A 20,482-nucleotide genomic window follows, 5' to 3' on the forward strand; every position below is an offset into this window, starting at 1 on the left:
TGGCCCTCTGCTGTGTGTGTGCAGCCGCTGCAGCATGGCCAACGTAGAGTTCCACCTGGTGGGCATGTCACAGATTAGGCGGTTCTTGGGCAGGTTGTATTAATTTTGGAGGTCTGCCAGCCAAGCACTGGCATTATATGACCGTCGGAAAGGCACAGTTTCCTGGCCTGCTTCAGGACATCCTGTAAGCCCGGGTACTTGCCCAAGAACCGCTGCACCACCAAGTTAAGGACATGAGCAAAACAAGGCACATGGGTCAGTTTTTCCCTCTGAGGGCGGAGAGGAGGTTGGTGCCCATGTCGCAAACCACCATTCCTGGCTTAAACTGGCGTGGTGTCAACCACCTCTGAGCCTGCCCCTGCAGAGCTGACAGACCCTCTGCCCCAGTGTGGCTCCTGTACCCCAAGCACACCAGCTCAAGCACCGCATGGCATCTGTTTGCCTGCGTACCCCCTTGAACGCCTACGGAGCACCGCTGGTTCCGAGGACACATCGGCACAGGAACAGGCCACAAAGGAAGGAGGGGGTGGAAGATAGAGGTGTGTCGCAACCAGTAGTAGCATTTTGGTGGCGGAACAACCGCCAACACTACTGTACCTTATCCCGCATCCTTCCCAGCTGCCAGCAGAGTCACCCAATGCATCGTAAAAGATGGGTAACGTCCCTGTCCATGCCTGCTGGACCATGAGTCGGCGGCAATATGCACCTTACCACTGACCACCCTGTCCAGCAAGGCATGGACATTGCCTCCCACATGCCGGTAGAGAGCCGTAATTGCCTTCCGTGAGAATAAGTGGTGTTTGGGAACTTGCCACTGAGGTACTGCACATTCCACAAACTCACGGAAGGGGGCAGAATCTACCACCTGAAAAGGCAGCAGTTGAAGTGCTAGCAATTTAGCTAAGCTAGCATTTAACCGCTGCGCATGTGGATGGCTGGGAGAGAACTTCTTTCGGCGATATAGCAGGCAAATTTTCCTGGTACAATCTGTCGGTTTACCGATAGTAGATTGCCCGCAAGTACTCGGCTGTGACACACCTAATGCTACACCTTCAGTCCCATCAGTGCAGGCTTCAGAAAGGACTGAGGGTATAGTGGGGTTGGAGATCCCAGCTGATGAGGAGCAAGGAGAGGTCCGCTTTGTACTTTGGTGTGGGTCTTTGAGGTACGCTTGCCAACAAACTGCAAGCAAGGTCGGCATATGTCTGGTCAAGCATGTGGTGCCCAAGCTGGTGATGTTTTGGCCACGCAAGATACTTTTGCCATATGTTGCAAATGGCAGTGGTGCGATCTGATGCACTCTTCTCAAAGCCCACGCCAAAGTACTTTTGGCTCTGCGTTGTGATGCAGTGTGCTGCCCTTAAGCTGGCCCCTGGAGGGCATCCTGCCTCGTTGGAGATGTGCCTTCTCCTCCGAGTCAGTGACCTCATCATCCCCTCCCATCACTGGAGCAAACCTGGCAGTATGCTGCAGCTGGGGGAACATGACTGCCAGATTGCTGTCCTTCTTGGGTACCCCCTCTCTCTCTGGGCTCACGTTACTGCCTTCCTCTAGCTGTGTACCATCATCGGAGCCTTCAAAACGCTGCACATCCTTCTGCAGCATGTACCCAACACTGGTCAAACAGTTCGGGGGACTCCTCAGGAGGACATGGTGGGGCTAGGGAAGAAGTGACTGATGCCATTGAGCAGAGGGAGGAGGTCGCGTTGGCAGCTGCTTTGCCAAAGTACCCTGAGCCTGGGTAAGAGTATGACGGCTTGGTCATCCACTCTACCAAGTGTTCGGCATGTTGCGGCTCAACACAGCCAGCTGCCGAAAAAAGGATGAGCGTGTCCCACGGCCACATGCTAATGAGGATACACCGTAACCACGACCAGCACTGTTGCCTCTAGACAGTCAGCTTGCCCTCTTTAATCGGCTCGTGACTCTCCGCTCTCATACTAATGGCCTGCAGGGAGATGTAGCTGCATAAATACTGACAATACTTGCTGGTGTGTGTGTGTGTGTATATATATATTATATATACACACACACACACACACACACCACCTGGGATGCAAATATATCCTCTACACACTGTAACTCTAACTGACTAGCCTGCCTGCTCTATCTAACTCCAAAAAATGACTTTCTCTGTAACCATCGCAACACACTACACAAGGCCGACTTCCAGGTGTGGGGCGTGTACTAAACCCCCTGAGCCATGATTGGCCAAAGCCACCCTGGCTTTGGCCAATTATGGCTCTCCGTTTTTTTGCAAGCTGTGATTGGCCAAGCATGCGGGTCATAGTGTATGCTTGGCCAATCATCAGCCAGCAATGCACTGCCGCAGTGAATTATGGGCTGTGACACTCCACTCGAATTTGGTTCGAATGGCCCATAACGTTCGTAATTCGAACGGTCGAACATACGATGTGTGAGTCAAACACTAAGCTCATCCCTACTGGTGTTTTTTTGTGAGCTTTTGTGTGGTGTGGGGTTTTTTTTTTTTTTTTTTTTTTTTTTTGCCGAGTGTACTTTTTAGTGGAGGTTTACTTGATCTAACAACTGAGGGTCAGAGGAAAGGGAGGTGCCTTTTAAATTGTATCTGATTTGTTTCCTGTAGAGGGTGGAGCCAATCTCAAGTAGCTGTGCTGGAAATACCGTTACCGATAAGGCTAACGGGTTTTTGCACTGCTGGTGTCATGCCCCTCATTCTCAAGCTTGACAGTTGAGGCATGTATGAACTCTGCACAGTACAACTTCTGTTGTCTGGTATTCTGGGTTAACAAATCAGTTTCAAGAGGATCTGAGAAAATCAAATTGCTTACTAGGAGCAACACAGCTTTTCCTTTTTCCAGCCTTTATGAATTTGGCACAATTTGTTTTTTAACCCCTTCCTGCCTGGCCTATAGCAAAATGATAGCTGGGCAGTGGTTCAGTTTTTATCCTGACTGATCATATGACATCTTTCAGGATAACGGCAAGTGCGTGCCTGTGGCGATCAGTGCTGCGGCGTGTCCGTCTGACGCACAGCAACACTTATCTCGGTAAAGAGTCTGACTTTACACCGCGATTGGACACAGCTGATCATGTGTTAAACAGGAAGAGCAGTGTATCTGCTTTTCCTCACTCGTGTCTGACAGACGCGAGGAGTAGAGCTGATCGGCTCTCCTGACGAGGGGGGGTGCGGTCTGTGCTGATTATCGGCGCTGCCCCCATCAGGGGTGCACATCAGTAATGCCTGCCAGTGCCACCTAATCAGTGAGGCAGGAAACTTTAACGATTTTTTTTTTTCTTTTTTCGGTCTTTATTTGTTTAGGAAAAACCCAGAAGTGATCAAATGCCACCAAAAGATGCTTGCATGACCGAAATTGGCTTGGGCAGGAACGGGGGTGGGGGGGGGGGGGTTTCCGAGTGCCTGGTATTGAAGTAGTTAAAAAAAACTTACTTGGTACCTGCTGCCAATTTAAGATATTGACCTTGTCATAAGAATGGTACTTTTAAGCGAGGGGTGTCTGTATATAATTCTCTATTTGCTCTCCTAACAAATTGTATTAAAGTCGAACTGCTGAGTTTCTGAAAGCTTCCTCTAAGGGCCCAAGAAAAATCCCATTCATTTAAATGGCACCTGTTCACATCTGAGCGTTCTGTCTGAAGCAAAGCACCTGAAGCTCAAAAAAAAAGCTTTTTTTCTCTCAAGCGTCTTCCAGGACAGCCCATGAGACCTAGGGCTCCTCCTACCAGGACAGGAAACACGTTAACCCCCACCAGATAAAAGGGCGGTCCTCCAGGCCCCATGCCAGTATTAGTGTTTCCTCCGGACGGGGGGTAACATGTTTCAAGGAACCTGGTCCCCTAGGTCTCATGAGCAGAGGCTCTAACGGCTGTTATGGGGTATGTGCTCATTTTTAAAACCTAACCTCCGTGCCATGTGCAGTGTCCACTGGAGAGGTGGTAATCTGCGGCTCTTTTTTTCTGTGCCTGGAGAGGGCCAGGACCGGGATGGCGTCGGGTCCCTAGCGTCTTGGCAAACGCTGCAGCCGTTTGGTGGTGACGGGTCCCGCACACAGCATGGCTGTCTCGTGCTAGGATTCCAGGAAGTCACTGGCGCTGGAGGGGCGGGGCTTCTGCGCTCCAAGCTGGCCCACAGGAAGATCCGGAGGGGTCGCTTCCGGGTCATATGACGTCATCATCGGGCGCCGGAGACGCGGTTCCAGTCTCCAAAACGGCGCGAAAAAGTAGCTTTAAATGGCTGGCTGGTGATCGCTGGTAGAAGCAGCACAGGCTGTTAGAATACCAGTCGGGCGGCATGGATTCTCCTGCAGTTCCTTCTCAGGCAGATGCAGCCTCCAACACCAGCACCTCTCAGGTAAGCTTTAAGTATGGACTTTTTTTGCTATCCTGATGAGTGTTCTTCCCCCCCCCCCCCTCCCAATCATAGGATTTGGTGTTAGGGGACACACTTTCCCTTCTCCTGCACGTGGTGATGGAGTATTTATTTGTGGTTTGTTACTTATGGGGGTTATTTATTTTATGTCTTCCAGGGCAAGACCCAGGAAAAATCCCAAGCGCAGCCACATAAGAGAAAGTGTGCGGTAACAAACTGAGCTCCACTTGGAACAAAGCAGTTTGTCGCACATGTATAGATGCTTTAGTGAAGGGTGACCTCATGTCAAAAAATGTTGACTTCGGTCAGGGATGAGCTTGTTTCTACTTTTGGTTCATTTAGAAATCTAATTGACAAAATGCAGGCTCCCCAACAGGGTACATCTTCAAAAAGAAAGGCTTCAGTGGCTAGCACCCCACAGGTGAGCGTAGAGAGTGAAGACTCTGAGGCTGAAGCCAAATCTACCCATTCTTCTCAGGAAGACTCAGGGTCAGATACAGAGACTAGGGATAGAGTATCCTCTAAGGGCTCAAGGTTTAAACTGTCTTTAGAAGATGTGGATAACTTGTTAAAAGCCATCTATACTACCCTTGAAATGGAGGAGGTACAAATGTCCAAACATGACCTTATGTACAAAGGGTTGCACAAAAAGAGAAGTAAAAACTTTCCAGTGCACGATTCCCTCCTTGATACGATCAAACTGGAGTGGGAGAATCCAGAGAGAAAACCTTTCTTTTCTGGTAACCTAAAAAGACGGTTTCCATTTGATGAGGACGCAGCGCTACCGTGGAACAAAAACCCTTAAGTTAGATGCTCCTCTTTCAAAGGTTTCAAAAAATTCGGACCTGGCGTTTGATGACATGGGTACGCTTAAGGATCCTATGGACAAAAAATGTGACGTCCTTCTTCATAGAGCTTGGGATTCAACTATGGGGAATCTCAAACCAGCTTTAGCTTCCACTTGTGTAGCCAGGAATTTGGAGGAATGGCTTACACAAATCCAAACCCATCTTTTGGCAGGTACTTCTAGGGAAGAGATTTTAAAATCCTTTCCTCTCCTGTTTAGTGCTGTGGGGCTTTTGGCTGATTCTTCGGCAGAATCAGTAAGGATGACAGCCAGGACTTCAGCTTTGGTGAACTCAGCCAGAAGAAGTGTTTGGCTTAAAACATGGTCTGGGGATGCAGCATCTAAATTAAGATTATGCGCGCTGCCGCTGACAGGGGAGCATCTTTTTGGCCCAGGTCTGCAGGAAGCTCTGGAACGTACGGCCGATAGGAAAAAGGCCTTTCCAGAAAAGAAAAAACAGACTGGAAGAAAAATTTTTCGTGGCCAAAACAAAGGCCTGCCATGGCAACAGGGTCCTAAAGAAAAGGACAATAGGCCCAAGAAACATTGGACCGGATACAAAGGCAAAGGTAGAGGAGGTGTTTTATTTAACACACCTCAGCAACCCGCCAAACCACAATGACCAGCTTCTGCCAGTGGGGGGAAGATTGAAGGCCTTTCTCCCACAATGGGCAGCTGTCACCTCAAGTCCCTTCATCCTGGATCTGGTGGCAAATGGGTACAGGCTAGAGTTTTCCTGCCAGCCACCAGAACGTCTTTTGATCACCTCTCCTCCCAAAGATCGGGAGAAAGCAAGAGCTCTGGGTCTCCAAGTAGGAGAATTGTTAGACCAAAAAGTCCTGATTCCTGTTCCCCGGTCAGATCAGAACAAAGGGTTTTATTCCCACATTTTTGTCATCAGAAAGCCGTCAGGGAAGTATCGGCTCATTCTGAACCTTCGATCTCTAAATCGATCGATCAGGTACAAGCACTTCAGGATGGAGACAGTGTTCTCTATCAAGAATCTGCTTTACCCAAACTGTTTAATGGCCACATTGGATCTAAGGGATGCTTACCTACATGTCCCGATCCACCCAGCTTTCCAGAAATTCCTGAGAATAGCGGTAAAAATGGGAACGGAAATCAGGCACTTTCAATTTCAGGCCCTCCCCTTCGGTCTGTCCTCATCCCCTCGTATCTTCACAAAGGTATTGGGGGAGGCGCTGGCTCCACTAAGGTTAAAGGCGATAACTATAATCCCTTACCTGGACGACCTATTAATAGTGGCAGAATCTCACCAAAAATTACTAGCAGATCTCCAGACTGTGCTAGACTTTCTTCAGTCCCTGGGCTGGCTGATAAACAGGGAAAAATCTTCCCTAGTTCCAGCCCAGAGGGTGAAGTACCTGGGTTACGACTTTTGCTCAGTAGTCCAAAAAGTTTTTCTCCAAGATGGTGCAAGCAGTGTCAGCCTTACAGACCAATCAGTTGGTCTCGCTGAGGGAAATTTCAAGGACGGTAGGTCTCATGACCTCGTGTTTCCCTGCGGTACCATGGGCAAGGTTCCATCAGAGACCATTGCAGAGATTCCTTCTGGAAAATTGGGATGGGGACGCCAGGTCCCTAGAGTCAAAAGTTTGGTTACCTACCAAGGTAAAGAGAAGTTTGTGGTGGTGGAGAAAGAATCTGCACCTAACAAAAGGCCTGCCATGGTCCATCTCGATATCCAAGAGGATCACGACAGATGCAAGCGCCTGGGGATGGGGAGCCCACCTCAAAGATCAGGTCGCACAGGGAAAATGGTCCTTGAAGGAAGCAAGAGCTTCATCGAACCAGAGGGAACTGCTAGCGGTTCAGAGCCCTGCAAGCCTTTCAATCGGAGATCAGGGGTCACAATCTCCAGATTCTGTCAGACAACATTGCGACAGTGGCGTACCTCAACAAACAAGGAGGCACGAGGAGTCGAATTCTTCAAGGAATAGCACAAGAAATGTTGTCCTGGGCAGAAGTAAATCTAGGCTCAATTTCAGCAGTGCACCTGAAGGGGACACAAAACAGTCTGGCAGACTACCTCAGTCGCCACAGGGTGGAGCGAGACAATTGGTCACTTCATCCAGAAGTCTTTGCGGAGGTCACCAACAAATGGGGTTATCCCGAAGCAGATTTGTTCGCGAATCAGGAAAACAGCAAGACAGAGGAGTTCTTTTCTCTAAACCCAGGGGATCGATCTCTGGGGATAGATGCCCTAGCAAATCCATGGCCCTTCAACCTTTGCTATGCCTTTCCGCCGATCAGACTCATTCCGGAAGTACTCCGGAAGTTTCTCCTAGAAGAGACAGACCTTATTTTGATCGCCCCCTTCTGGCCCAAGAGGCCATGGTTTTCCCTGCTACAGTCTCTGGTCTCGGAGCCTCCACTGAGATTTCAGAACAGAGAGGACTTGCTGTCGCAGGGTCCAGTGTCACACCCACAGGTGGTTTCATTAAGCTTAACAGCTTGGTATCTGAAGAGAAGATACTGAAGGCTCAGGGGTTTTCGGACAAGGTGATTAAAACCTTGGTAAATTGCAGAAAACCAGTCACTAGAGCCATTTATTCCAAAGTTTGGAAAAAGTTTAATTCATGGTTGTCTGAAAACCAAAGATCAACGCATGATGTTCCTTCTATTTTGGAATTTTTTCAAGAGGGTGTCGACAAGGGTCTTTCAGTTAGTACCTTGAAGGTACAGGCGGCAGCTATCAGCGTTTTCCTCCAGTTTTCTCTTTTGGAAAATCCCACGGTAGCTAGATTCTTTAAATCCATTTCAAGGGCCAGGCCGGTAGTGGTAAGAAGTTGTCCAACTTGGGACCTGTCCCTGGTACTTCAAACTCTGGTAGAGTTTCCTTTTGAACCTTTAGAGGATATTTCTGTTAAGCTACTTACCTTAAAAACAATTTTTTTTAGTAGCTATTACCTCAGCTCGTAGAGTAAGCGAGTTACAGGCCTTATCAGTGAGGGAGCCTTTCCTCACGATTCTAGAGGATCGAGTTGTATTAAAAACTGATCCAGGTTTTTTGCCTAAGGTAGCTAGTACATTTCACAGATCACAGGACATTGTACTGCCATCCTTTTGTAGTTCACCACAGGGTGATCAGGAAAAGAAATTTAGTTTTTTGGATGCAAGAAGAACCCTTCTTGCATATTTAGAGGTCACCAAGACCTTCAGGAAGACAGACGCTTTATTTGTACTATTTTCAGGTACACACAAAGGTAAAGGTGCATCTAAAGCCACATTGGCTAGATGGATCAAGCAGGCAATCTCAGAATCCTATAAAATCAGAGAAGTTCCCACACCTTTTGTTACAGCGCATTCAACAAGGGCTTTGGCTGCGTCTTGGGCTGAGAGGGCTGGTGCTTCACCGGAACAAATCTGTAAAGCTGCCACATGGTCCAGTTACTCGACCTTTATTAAGCATTATCGCCTGGATCTGCTATCAGCTCAAGATCAGGCGTTTGGTCGAAAGGTCCTTCAGGCAGTTGTCCCACCCTAGACTGGTAAGTTCTGGCTCATCGTCTCATGGGCTGTCCTGGAAGACGCTTGAGAGAAAAGCTGAGTTAGGCTTACCGGTAACTCCTTTTCTGAGAGTCTTCCAGGACAGCCGGATTCCCACCCGGTTTTGTTGTATGGAAGTTATGTGTTATTAATGCATATGTTTTTCAGGGTAGTCCTACGGTTCTCGAGAAGACTGGCATGGGGCCTGGAGGACCGCCCTTTTATCTGGTGGGGGTTAACGTGTTTCCTGTCCTGGTAGGAGGAGCCCTAGGTCTCATGGGCTGTCCTGGAAGACTCTCAGAAAAGGAGTTACCGGTAAGCCTAACTCAGCTTTTTTGGCAGATTACAGGAGTTTCTGCTTTTATATTTTTGGCCTGTACAAAATAGTGACTTTCTGCCTGAAAATGCGCTCGGGTGTGAATGCAGCCTAATAGTTTTATCAACAAGCCAATATTTTAATGGTTGTGGAAGTTTAAGCTTTTAAAAACTCTAAAGGAACGTTGTGCATTCAATTAAAAATTGTCATTGCAGATTGTCACAGGATTAAAGTAAGCACTTTTCTGCAAGAATGCCTACCACAAATGAAACGGATGACCGTATGAAAAAGTTTAAGAATAAAGGCAAAGATGTAACGGTAAGTTTACGTGTTCATTTTACTCATAAGTGTGTGCAGCCTATTGCATTGGGTGTGTGCACCCCTACCAGAAGTTCACACACGTGGGGATTATGTATTTGTTTTTGTTTTTTTGTGTTTAGCAAACTCATGCAGGCTTTCATGTGTTTTGCACTGAGAGGCTTCCATCAAGCCACTCTGCCATAAGGCCCCAACTGGTGGAGGGATGCAGTGATGGTTGACGTTAGGGTTGTCCCGATACCACTTTTTTAGGACTGAGTACAAGTACCGATACTTTTTTTCAAGTAGTCGCCGATACCGAATACCGATACTTTTTTTAAAATGTGTCCCCAAATGCAGCGGTATCCAGCCATTGTCTCCCCCCCCATCCAGCCATTGTCTCCACCCCCCCCCCATCCAGCCATGAAAATTGTGTCAAGGCCCGGGGGGGTTTGGGTTGGGGGCGTGCACGGGGGTAAGCGATTTTTCACGGGCAATTTATCGGAGCAACAGCTGGTGTTGACACTTCTAGGTTTTGTGAGGCCTTAGGCAAAAATTATAGACATGAGGCCCTACTCAAATGTCACATCCTTTGCAGGGGTTAAGGAAGAACCCCAGGGTGGAACATCTTATTACTACTGCTGCTGCTTGTGTGGGTGGGATGTGTATTGCACCAATCACATGGGATGAATAGGAGAGGAGGGTCAGCAAGGATTGGCACAGTACACATCACAAGCAGCAGTAGTAAGATGCTCTGCCTCTCAGGGTCCTTCCTGAACAAATGGGGGTGGGGATGGGACTGGGAACAATGGGTTAGGGGAGAAGGAGGGGGTAAAAAGGGGGAGTGAATATGAGATGAGTGATGGGTAGAGGAGAACTGGAGTGAAACTGGGGGATCCTGGTCTGTATAGGGATAAAAAAGGAGGATTTGTGCTGGCATGGGGGAGGGGAATATATGGATGTCAATGGGACTGGTGCGGGATGGGGAATACTGTTGGTTGGTGAGAAATAGCCATAGTATAATACAAGCAAATAGGCTGGCAGGGAGGGGGAAAGAAAGAGAGTATGGCGGTGGGTGGTATGTACAGGAGGGGCACAGAGTGTATGGCGGTGGGTGGTATGTACAGGAGGGGCACAGAGTGTATGGCGGTGGGTGGTATGTGCAGGAGAGGGGCACAGATTGTATGGCAGTGGGCGATACGTGCAGGTGGGGGGCATGGAGTGAATGGGGGTGGGTGATATGTGCAGAAGGGGGGCACAGAGTGAATGGGGGTGGGTGGTATGTTCAGAAGGGGGGCACGGAGTGAATGGGGGTGGGTGGTATGTGCAGGAGAGGGGTGCAGATGGGTTGAAAGTATATAGTGTGAACAAGCCCTAATGCATTGCTCCAGCACTGCAGAGACCACTACTATGCACTGAGAAAGTGAAACACACACACACACACACACACACACACCACCAGAACTGGCCTCGCACCTCCCTGCAGACATTTCTCTCACCCCCGGCATCTCAACACTCTTCCTCAAGTTGCTGCACACTAATAGCTCCCGGAAACTTGCAAAACCCTGCCAACTTGCCACAATGCACATACCCTGCAGAATGGACTTGCGCTGCTTGTATCCCTCCCCGTGGGATAGCCGATCTCGGCCAATGAGCTCTCAGCGTCTCATTCATTCCCAGTGCTTTGAGGGTGGAAGAGCTGTTATGCGGTGTGGACTCAGAGATGATGTCATCCCTTTGCCTCTGATACCAGCGCTGTAAGGACGAAAGAGCTGTGATGTGGGGCAGGCGCAGAGAAGCGGGTGGCTTCTCTCATCCACATGCCTCTGATCCCCCAGGCTCTCACCTGCCCACTCTTGTGAAGCACCGGGCTCCCTCACCCGCGGCCCGGCTGCAGAGACGCAACGGCCCGGTAGTGGGCCACGGCCTGGGGGTTGGAGACCACTGGGTAAAGTACTACGGCCGGCCAGGAACATTACAGCTTTGAATAGCTTTGTAATGATTGGCGCCACGCTGCGTGTATAGACACTCCCCCTCGCTCGGGATTGGACAGTTCACCCGAGCAAGGGGGAGTGTCTATGCGTGGCGCAAATCATTACAGCTATTCAAAGCTGTAATGTTCCCGCCCGTATTACACAGTCAGCGGCGTAACGGCGGCGGATCGCAGCGGCCAATTTGCGGCTCCGGTGTCGGCGGCGGCGCGGGGGGGGGGTTAAGTATTCTATTTGTGTATCGGCGTCTGACTACCGCCGAAAAAACTCGGAATCGGTCCCGATACCGATACTAGTATCGGTATCGGGACAACCCTAGTTGACGTTCTACAACTTTCTCCCGACCTGCATCTCTGGAGCTCAGTCAGTGATCTTTGGGTTCTCCTTTACCTCTCACCAAGGCTCTTCTCCCTCAATAGCTCAGTTTGGCCAGATGGCCAGCACTAGGAAGGGTTCTGGTCGTCCCAAACGTCTTCCATTTAAGGATTATGGAGGCCACTGTGCTCTTAGGAGAATATTATTTTTTTTTTTTTTTTTTTTTTTTGTAACCTTGGCCAGATCTCTGCCTTGCCACAATTCTGTCTGAGCACTTCAGGCAGTTCCTTTTTGACCTCATGATTCTCATTTGCTCTGACATGCACTGTGAGCTGTAAGGTCTTTTATATAGACAGGTGTGTGGCTTTCCTAATCAAGTTTAATCAGTATAATTGAACACAGCTGGACTCGGTGTAGAACCATCTCAAGGATGATCAGAAGAAATGGACAGCACCTGAGTTAAATATGAGTGTCGCAGCAAAGGTTCTGAATACTTGGGACCATGTGATAATTCAGTTTTTTTATATTTTTTTTAATCTGCAAAAATGTCAATTCTGTGTTTTTCTGTCAATATGGGGTGCTGTATGAGTGGATTTTTTTTTTTTTGTCACAATGTAGAGCAGGGGTCTCCAAACTGCGGCCCGTGGGCCAGATGTGGCCCTTGGCTAGCTTCTATCCGGCCCTTGGGGCACTATGCCTTCCACTGATATGAAGGATATTTAATTCCTTCAAATGATGGCAACAATGGGGCACTCTTTCTCACGAATACCAATGATGGGATACTATTCCTCCTATTAATAGGGGCACTACCCCTCCTATTGACCACCAATCCTGAGGCCATATTTATTAATGATGCCAAATTGTTTTGCCCCTGCTGGCCACAATCTAGTCCTCCTAAAGTATAAAAGGCCTTAAACTGGCCCTTTGTTTAAAAAGTTTGGAGACCCCTGATGTAGAATATAATATTTCTTATCTGTGCCCAGTCTTGCCACACAGTTAATCCAGCTCTGAGCAATCCTATTTTATTCAGTAAAATAAAACTTACTTCCAGATAAAAACCAAAGTCCTTGCTTCTGAAAAAAAGTGCACAATTCACATCGCCTCCCCTGTGTTTTGATTAAATGTTTTCAAAATATGGGATGAGTCAGTTCAGTGCCATGAGAAAATGCAACAGCCATCAGAATATACATAGAGCTTCAGGGAAGAGGGGAGGGGGATGTGAATTGAGCACTTTTTACAGAAGCTGTGTATGTCTGCAAGCAGTGCACGATATGTAAATGACCTGTCACTCAAGCAAGGACTTTTTTTTTATTTTTATTTTTTTTATATCTGGAAGTCTGTTTTATTTCCCTGAACAATAAAGAGGATTGCTCAGAGCTGGCTTAACTTTGTGGCAAGACTGGGCACAGATGATGGGAAATCTTATTTTCTACATTGTGGCATAAAAAGAGGGAAAAGAACTTTAAATGACTTTAGCAAATGGCTGCAATCTAACCGTTAACAATTTAAGGGGGTCTGAATACTTTCATACCCACTGTGTGTTAGGATAGATATCTCCTGTATACATATGTAATGGGTCTTTTACACATAAGTTTTCAATGAATAGAACCTCTGTCACCAGTTTTATCTTGGTAAATTAACATTCACCCGGGTTGACTTGTCATCCAGGGGGTCTGAAGATGGCTAGTTTCAAGCGGTCTAGTATTTCAGAGACCCTAACTGGATCAGATGATTCTTGCATGCAGGAAGAATGGGGTTATCTTGTAGTTGTGCAACACTTCACTCTTTAAGAATGCGTTGTATTTTGGATGACAGCAGGAGGTTGTGTAGTTGCATATTTGGGTCTTGTGTGGGAAGGGGGATGTTTGGGGCCATTTGAGGAGTTCAATTGTCCATCTATTTTATTCTCTAGGAACTAAGGCGACGAAGAGCTGAAGTCAATGTGGAGCTTAGAAAAGCCAGGAAAGATGAGCAGATTCTAAAAAGGAGAAATGTGTCCTCATTTCCACAAGAGTTGCTTGACTCTCCTGAACAAAAGATTCATCAGGTACTTAATTTTCAAATGGCTATGGGATAGCATCTCATACTTTTGCTTCCCCCTTTGTAAACAGCATAGTTTTGTGTGCTTGACTATTTTGACAGACTTTCTGCCTGTAATTGTGTACATTAGGAAAAGACAGACTTTATCAATATACAAATTATGCTTTCCAGTGATTAAAAAAACAAAAATGAATGCATTCTAGAAAAATCATATTTGGATTGTACTGCTACCTACAGGAGGCAGGGACACTGGCAAACAATACATTATTTTGTATAGCCCTGCCTCTAACTGTAGTACCTCCCCAGTTTTTGATGCCATCATTCAGCTTTAGCTAGGTGTTTTCTTTAGTGATGTTATCAAGACTTTAAAAATGTTGTTTTTAGCTAGTTTCTACACAGCAGCTATCTGGCCAATATTTATGAAAAGTGGGCCTGTGTGCAAGATTATATATTGGACCCTCCTGTCGGAGAAGTGAGACACTAAATTCGAATATGGGTGTGGTTTTCATTGTGCTGAAAATGGTCTGTCGCTTAAAGGGACAGAGTTCAGGTGTTTAGTCGGTGAGGCAGGGCCGTCAGGGTGTTATGTCTTGGCCTCATGTTTTTTTATTTCCCTGGGTCTGGTAGACAGGGCTAGCAGGACTGTTTTGCCTGAGCAGTAGCCAAGCGGTCCTCCTTCCCCCCTGTAAATTGGGACCTGTGATTGTGATGTTGCCAGGGAACACAATTTGGGGTTTATTTTCTGAAGGCTAATTCACTTTGCATTACAACTGCACTTGGCAGTTGCTGTAGATCTGAGGGGAAGATCTGGTATCATCCAGGACTAGTTGTGGCCAAGTCCTGGGTGAGAGTCCTGTACTTTCTGACCAGAAGGGTTCTCTATTTCCAAGGTAAACTTGCCTACCTGGTGGTTTGAGTGGTGGCAACTACCTTCCATTTTTCCCCCCACCTCTGGCTGTGTTGAACTATCCTCCTTGTGCTTCAACGCAGTGTACCAAGAGGGCGTCGGAGGACTTCTGGTGACGCGGCAAGATGGTGCCGGAACCGAAGATCATATGATGTGCCTCCGGGTGCCTTTTTTTTTTTTTTTCATAAGGAAGCATGGCGTGGATACACTGAAGACATGCTGCTTGGATCAGTCTGCTGAATACCAGACAGGCGCATTTAGCAGTACAGCAACGGTCTATTTGTCCGGCCGGTCTCCACTTGCCTCATGGAGATTGGGGATGGAGCGCCCGCTCGAATTGAACCAGTGGCAGCATCCGGGTCCCATACTGCTCCAAGGCTTTTTTGTATGGACTTATTTGTGTTTGGTTCTTGTTTCTGCTTTTTTCTAGGCCAAACCGGTGAAGAAATGTGGGAACTGTAGGGCCAGGCTTTCTGATAGTTATAAACTATTTTGTGAGGTTTGTATTCCATCCAGAGCTAGTTCAGAGACTTCCTCTTTTATGGAGTTAATGTCTTCTATGAAGGAGGTAGTGGCCTCCTTTTGGTCTGTTTTTTTAAAGACAGGGTAGCTGGACTAGGACCTTCCTCGTCCAGATCCATAGCTCAAAAGCCTTCAGCCTCGGCTAGATCCCTCTGTTAGTATCTGAGACCATTAGTTCACACAATGCTAAGTATTTTTTCCAGTCTAAGATGTTGATCCACCACTAAAGTCAGTATATATTCCTCAGAGCAGATTGTGATGCCACAGCAAGCCCAATCTGTACAGGATAGTATGTATAGGGGTCTACAGGTGCGGAAATCGAGAGCTTTTCCGGTGCACCAGTCACGTAAGGAAATGATTCTGAGTTCAAAGAACCTGAAAAAGGTTGTTCCAGTTTCCTTTTAGTCGGAGTTCGAGGAAGTTTTCTTTAAGTGTCCTAGATTAGATGCCCCTATGTCCCAGGTGTCCAAGAGGTCAGGGTTCAGCGTCTGGTTGATCTTTTTTTATCCGACACCCCCCAAAGAGGAGATTAGGGAGTCTCTCACTCATTGCCAGGTCGGTTGCCTTTTTAGCTGATGCAGCAGCAGATTCTGTAAAATCTGCAGCCAGGTCTTCTGCTCCCATTAATTCAGCTAGGCGAGCTATCTGGCTTAAATCTTGGAAAGGGGATCTTGCCTCCAAGAATAAACTCTGCGGCATACCCTATGAAGGCAAGCTCTTATTCGGTTCCTCCTTAGTGGAGGTCCTAACACGTTCCTCCGAGAAGAGTAAACTGTTCCCTTCCCAAAGAAATAAGCCCCAGAATGAGAGGCCTTTTCGCGGCTTTCATAACAAGGTTAATTTTAAAACCTGCAGGCAACTAAGATGTGGCCTTTAACAAAGACCAAGCAAAAAGGGGGGGCTCTCTTTGCCCCTTCCAAAAATCCCCAGTGACAAATGTACTCGGTTATGAGAGGACATTCTTCTATGTAACTGTTTTGCTTTTATAATGTACATGGATGGAGGGAAGGTTATCCCATTTCATCAGAGAATGGGCAGAGAATTCCAACAATTCCTTTATTCTCCAAACATTGGGAAAGAGTTACAGATTTTACAGAAATTCAAGATTTTTTCCTACCCATCTGCCGAGAGACGGCAAGCCATGATGAATCTAATTTAATTTATGTGTGGTAAACAGAGGGAGTTATTCTTTTTCCCGAAATTCAAAAATTGCGGGATTTTAATCGTGTCTTTCTGGTCAAAGCATCCGGTGGCTTTCGTATGGTCAATTTTAAGCGTCCTGAACAAATTCGGTCTACAGACGTTTTCGGATAGATAACCTTTATTTTGTAGCAATCTGTTGTTGCCAGGAGTCTTCATGATAACCCTGGATCTTCAGAACCCTTAATTTCATGTACCCTTAACTTCATGTACCATTCTGCCACAGTCACCGAAGGTTCCTTAGATTTATGGTTCTAATAGAAAACGGGCTAAGTCATTGGCAGTTCTATGCCCTTCTATTTAGTCTCTCGGCAGCACCCATAATTTTTTCAAAAATCATGGCTATTTTTCGGATAAAGAGTGTATCCCATATCGAGACTATTTTTTGATCTGTGCTTGAAACAAAGGAGTCCATTTGTTCAGGATTTGCAGTTGGTTTTTATGGACCTTTCAGAGGTTGGGGTGGAGACTCAACCAGCGGAAGTATTGCCTGGTGCCCTCCCAGAGCATACTTTTCCTGGGTGATCTAATAGACTGTTGTCCAAAATATTAAAAACTTCTCTTCGGGAAGAAAAAAAGATTCTTCTCTCCGTGCAGGCCTTCAAGTTGGTGCTGCAGACCTCTCTTCGGGGGATCATGCAGTTAATTGGGGTTAATGACTGCGGCATCCCAGGTGTGCCTTGGGCCCCAATTACACTTCAGACATTTCTTTTATTCAATTGGGATTGCAGGAAGAATTCTCTAGGTCAGCTGGTACAGCTGCCAAAAGGTTTTTCTCGTTCTCTCCTAGAGGGAGCAGTGGGAACATCTTCAGGGAGGGAAGAACTGGGCACAACATGCTCTGGTAAAAATTACCACAGACTCCAGTCTGTTGGGCTGGGGTGCTCTCTCACAGGGAGCCTGGTTGCCAGAGGAGGCAGACCACTCCTTAAATTTCAGGGAACTACTAGCTGTGGGGAAAGTTCTTGGAGCCTCTCTTCCAGAGACAAATTCAAAAGACAATGCCACAACTATGGTGTAGCTAAACAAGCAAGAGTGCACTCACTAATGTTATCACGGCAGATTCTGACCTGGGCAGAGATCAATGTCCCTTTAGTCAGGGCAGTCCACATCAGGGGGTCAGAATGTGCCGGCTGACTGAGGGTGAGCATCAGTTCCAGCGGTTGTGAGCTACATCAAGGCACATTCCAGGAGGTTGTGCTAAGATGGGGTCTCCCCACAGTGGATCTTTTTGCCTTCAGTCAACAGAAAACTGCTGTTCTCACTGGAGAGAGACGGAGTCCTTGGGGATGGATGCTCTCTCCTTCCTGTAGGATGTTGCTCTGGCCTACGCCTTCCCTCCTTTTTTCACTCTTGCCTCTAGTAGTTGGGAAAATTATTCAGGACCAGTCAGAAGATTTTTCTGATTGCACCCTGGTGGCCCAGGAGGAGTTGGTTTTCCTCTGAGGACCCTATCGGATGGGAAGGATCTGCTCCATCGGGGTCCGGTGTTGCATCCAAACCCTCAGACCTTCCATTTGACGGCCTGGAGGCTGAGTGGCTCATCCTGCAGTTGAGGGGGTGTTCAGAGAGGGTTATTCAAACTAGCCTGGACAGCCGTAAGTTAGTCACAAGAAGAATCTATGGGAAAGTTTGTAAAAAATTTCCTGGCAAAAGAAAAACTGTTTAGATTCTTATTAGACTCCCTGTGTGTGTGGTGTGGGAGGGTTCTGCAAAGGAGTAGAAAAAGGACTCTACTACTGCCCTTTTCTTGTTTACAGAAAGAAGACTAGCGGAAGATCCTTTAATCAGGAGGTTTCCTTTAAGCCATGCTCCCAAGGTTGTAAAACAGATTCTTCCCTGGGATCTGTGGTTGGTATTAAATGCTCTTGCAAGGGCTCCTTTTGAGCCTTTGCATGAGGCATCCCTGAATTTTTTATTTTAAAGATTTCTTTCCTTTTGGCTATTACGTCGGAGAAGAATTTCTGATCTTGAGTCTTTCCTGTAGAGACCCCTTCCTGAGGTTTCTGGAGGACAGGATAGTGATTAGACCTGATCCTTTCTATTTGCTCAAAGTATCTTCAAACTTTCATAGGTCTAAGGAGGTAGTTCCTCCTAGTTTCTGTTCCTCTCCCAAGAATATGGAGGAAAGGTTTAGTCTTTTAGATGTGAAAAGATGTCCTGCTTTTATCTAGAAAAGTCCAGTGGTTTTAGGAGTTCCTCTCAACTATTGGCATCATGGGAAGTAATTTCTAAAGCTGCCGTCTGGTCCTCTCATGCATTTGTCAATCATTATAGCATTCAGATCCTTTTCAGCCAGGACCTCTCGTTTGGTAGGAAAGTGCTTCAGGCTACCATGCCTCCCTGAGAGGATAAGCAAGATTCTATACCTCAAGTAGCTGTCCTGGAAGGGGAGAGGGGGAAAACCCCCGTTGGACTTACTGGTAACAGTATTTCCAGGATGTCGTCTATATCCCCACCCTATTCTGTTTTTCACTGGTTGACCTTGTTTACCTGGTGGTGGTTTTATTAGCTTTTTTTTTTCCTCTGCAGAGTACACTTTTGGTGGAGGTTTATTTTATCTTCTAGCAACAGGGAAAAGGGAGGGACCTTTTAAATTGTATCTGATTGTTTCCTGTGGAGGGCGGAGCCAATCATCTTGGTCACCCTAAGATGCAGAGCACGCATCTGCAAAATTTGCACTGGTTCAATGATGCACTCTCACTACTGAAGCAAGAACGTAGACGAGCCGAAGGAGCCTGGAGAAGAAACTCAACACAGAAAAACCCACATACTACAAATTACTCACCAAGAAATGCCACAAAGCAATTTTCAAAGCAAAAAAAACACTTCGCCAACACCATCTCAAAAGCCTAAACCGTCCCTGCAAACTGTTCAAAATAGTCGCTCAGACTATGAACCCCACCTGCCCTAGAGCCTCTGGCAAACGAAACACAAGAATTCTGCAATGAGCTATCTGTTTTTTTTTTGTTTGGTCTACAAAATTAAACATTTGGCTAATAATTCAGCAGACTATTGCACATCTCGTAAATCATTCGTTAGAGAAGGGATTGTTCTGACTTCCTTCAAGCAGGGCAAAATTAAACCCCTCCTAAAGAAACCCAACCTCGACCCTAAGGACCCAAACTACCGCAAACTGGTAACAAGCCTTAGCACCATCTCCAAGATCATTGGGAAAGCAGTAGTGCAACAGCTACAACTCCACTTGGACACCCACAAACTCCTGTACCCACTACAATCGGGCTTCTGCCCAGGCCATGGGACAAACGGCACTTCTCAAAATATGGGATGATGCCCTCGAAGCAGCAGACGGAGAATCGTGTCTCCTGGTGCTGCTGGACCTCCGTGCAGCTTTTTGACACAGACCACAAAATTCTGCGCACTCATCTCACAGGAGTCGCAGACTCAAATCTAACCTGGTTCACATCATTCCTAAAGACTCGATCCAAGATGGGGGAAACTAGGAGCCTTCATATCGGAAGCGCGCATCGTCGCATGCGGAGTCCCTCAAGTTCACCCCTGTCGCCCTTGCTCCTAAACATCTTCTTCCGCCCACTCCTCAAAATCATCAGCAAACAGGACCTGCTTTACCACTCCTATGCTGATGACACTCAACTTTATTTGCGTGTCACTAACAGACCAATATCACTGACTAGAAAAATGCCTTACATTGATGGATAATTGGATGACAGAGCTCCCTCAAACTCGATGGATCCAAAACCGAACTTCTCTTTCTACACGCAAACTGAAAGACAAATTCCAGGACTGACTCCATGCACCATTCTTGGACAAACTATCACCCCAAGCACCAAAGTCAAAAGCCTCTGAGTCATCTTTGACTCAGACATGACTATGGGCACCCAAATAGGATCAGTAGTCGGTGGATCACACCATCTTCACTTGCTCATCCCATTCATCCCGGAAGAGGACAAAGCAGCAGTAGTTGGAACACTCCAATACTCGACTATGCAAACTCCCTCCTACCTAGGACTACCAAAATACCAGATTTCTCGTTTACAAGTCATCCAGACAACAGCAGCAAGACTAAGAACGGGGGGAAAAAACATAGGAATCAATCACCCCGGCCTTGAGGACTCTATTGCCTATCCGTAAAGGATCGGATTACATTCAAGACCCTCTGCCTCACCCACAAATGCACACAAACGCG

At 47.0% G+C, this 20,482-nt stretch overlaps 1 protein-coding gene across 2 annotated transcripts in view; it reads left to right on the forward strand.

Moving 5' to 3' along the window:
• Window positions 1-20,482, forward strand: part of KPNA7 (karyopherin subunit alpha 7) — a 90,415-nt gene that overhangs the window by 18,114 nt on the left and 51,819 nt on the right. For both annotated transcript variants that reach the window (XM_040357058.1, XM_040357057.1), the window contains exons 2-3: window positions 9,258-9,360; window positions 13,558-13,692. In XM_040357058.1, coding sequence (XP_040212992.1) covers window positions 9,295-9,360; window positions 13,558-13,692 — 201 coding nt within the window. In that variant the 5' untranslated portion in view covers window positions 9,258-9,294. The remainder of the gene's footprint in view (window positions 1-9,257; window positions 9,361-13,557; window positions 13,693-20,482) is intronic.

This window comes from Rana temporaria, chromosome 6, assembly GCF_905171775.1.
Source record: "Rana temporaria chromosome 6, aRanTem1.1, whole genome shotgun sequence".
Classification (NCBI taxonomy): Eukaryota; Metazoa; Chordata; class Amphibia; order Anura; family Ranidae; genus Rana; species Rana temporaria.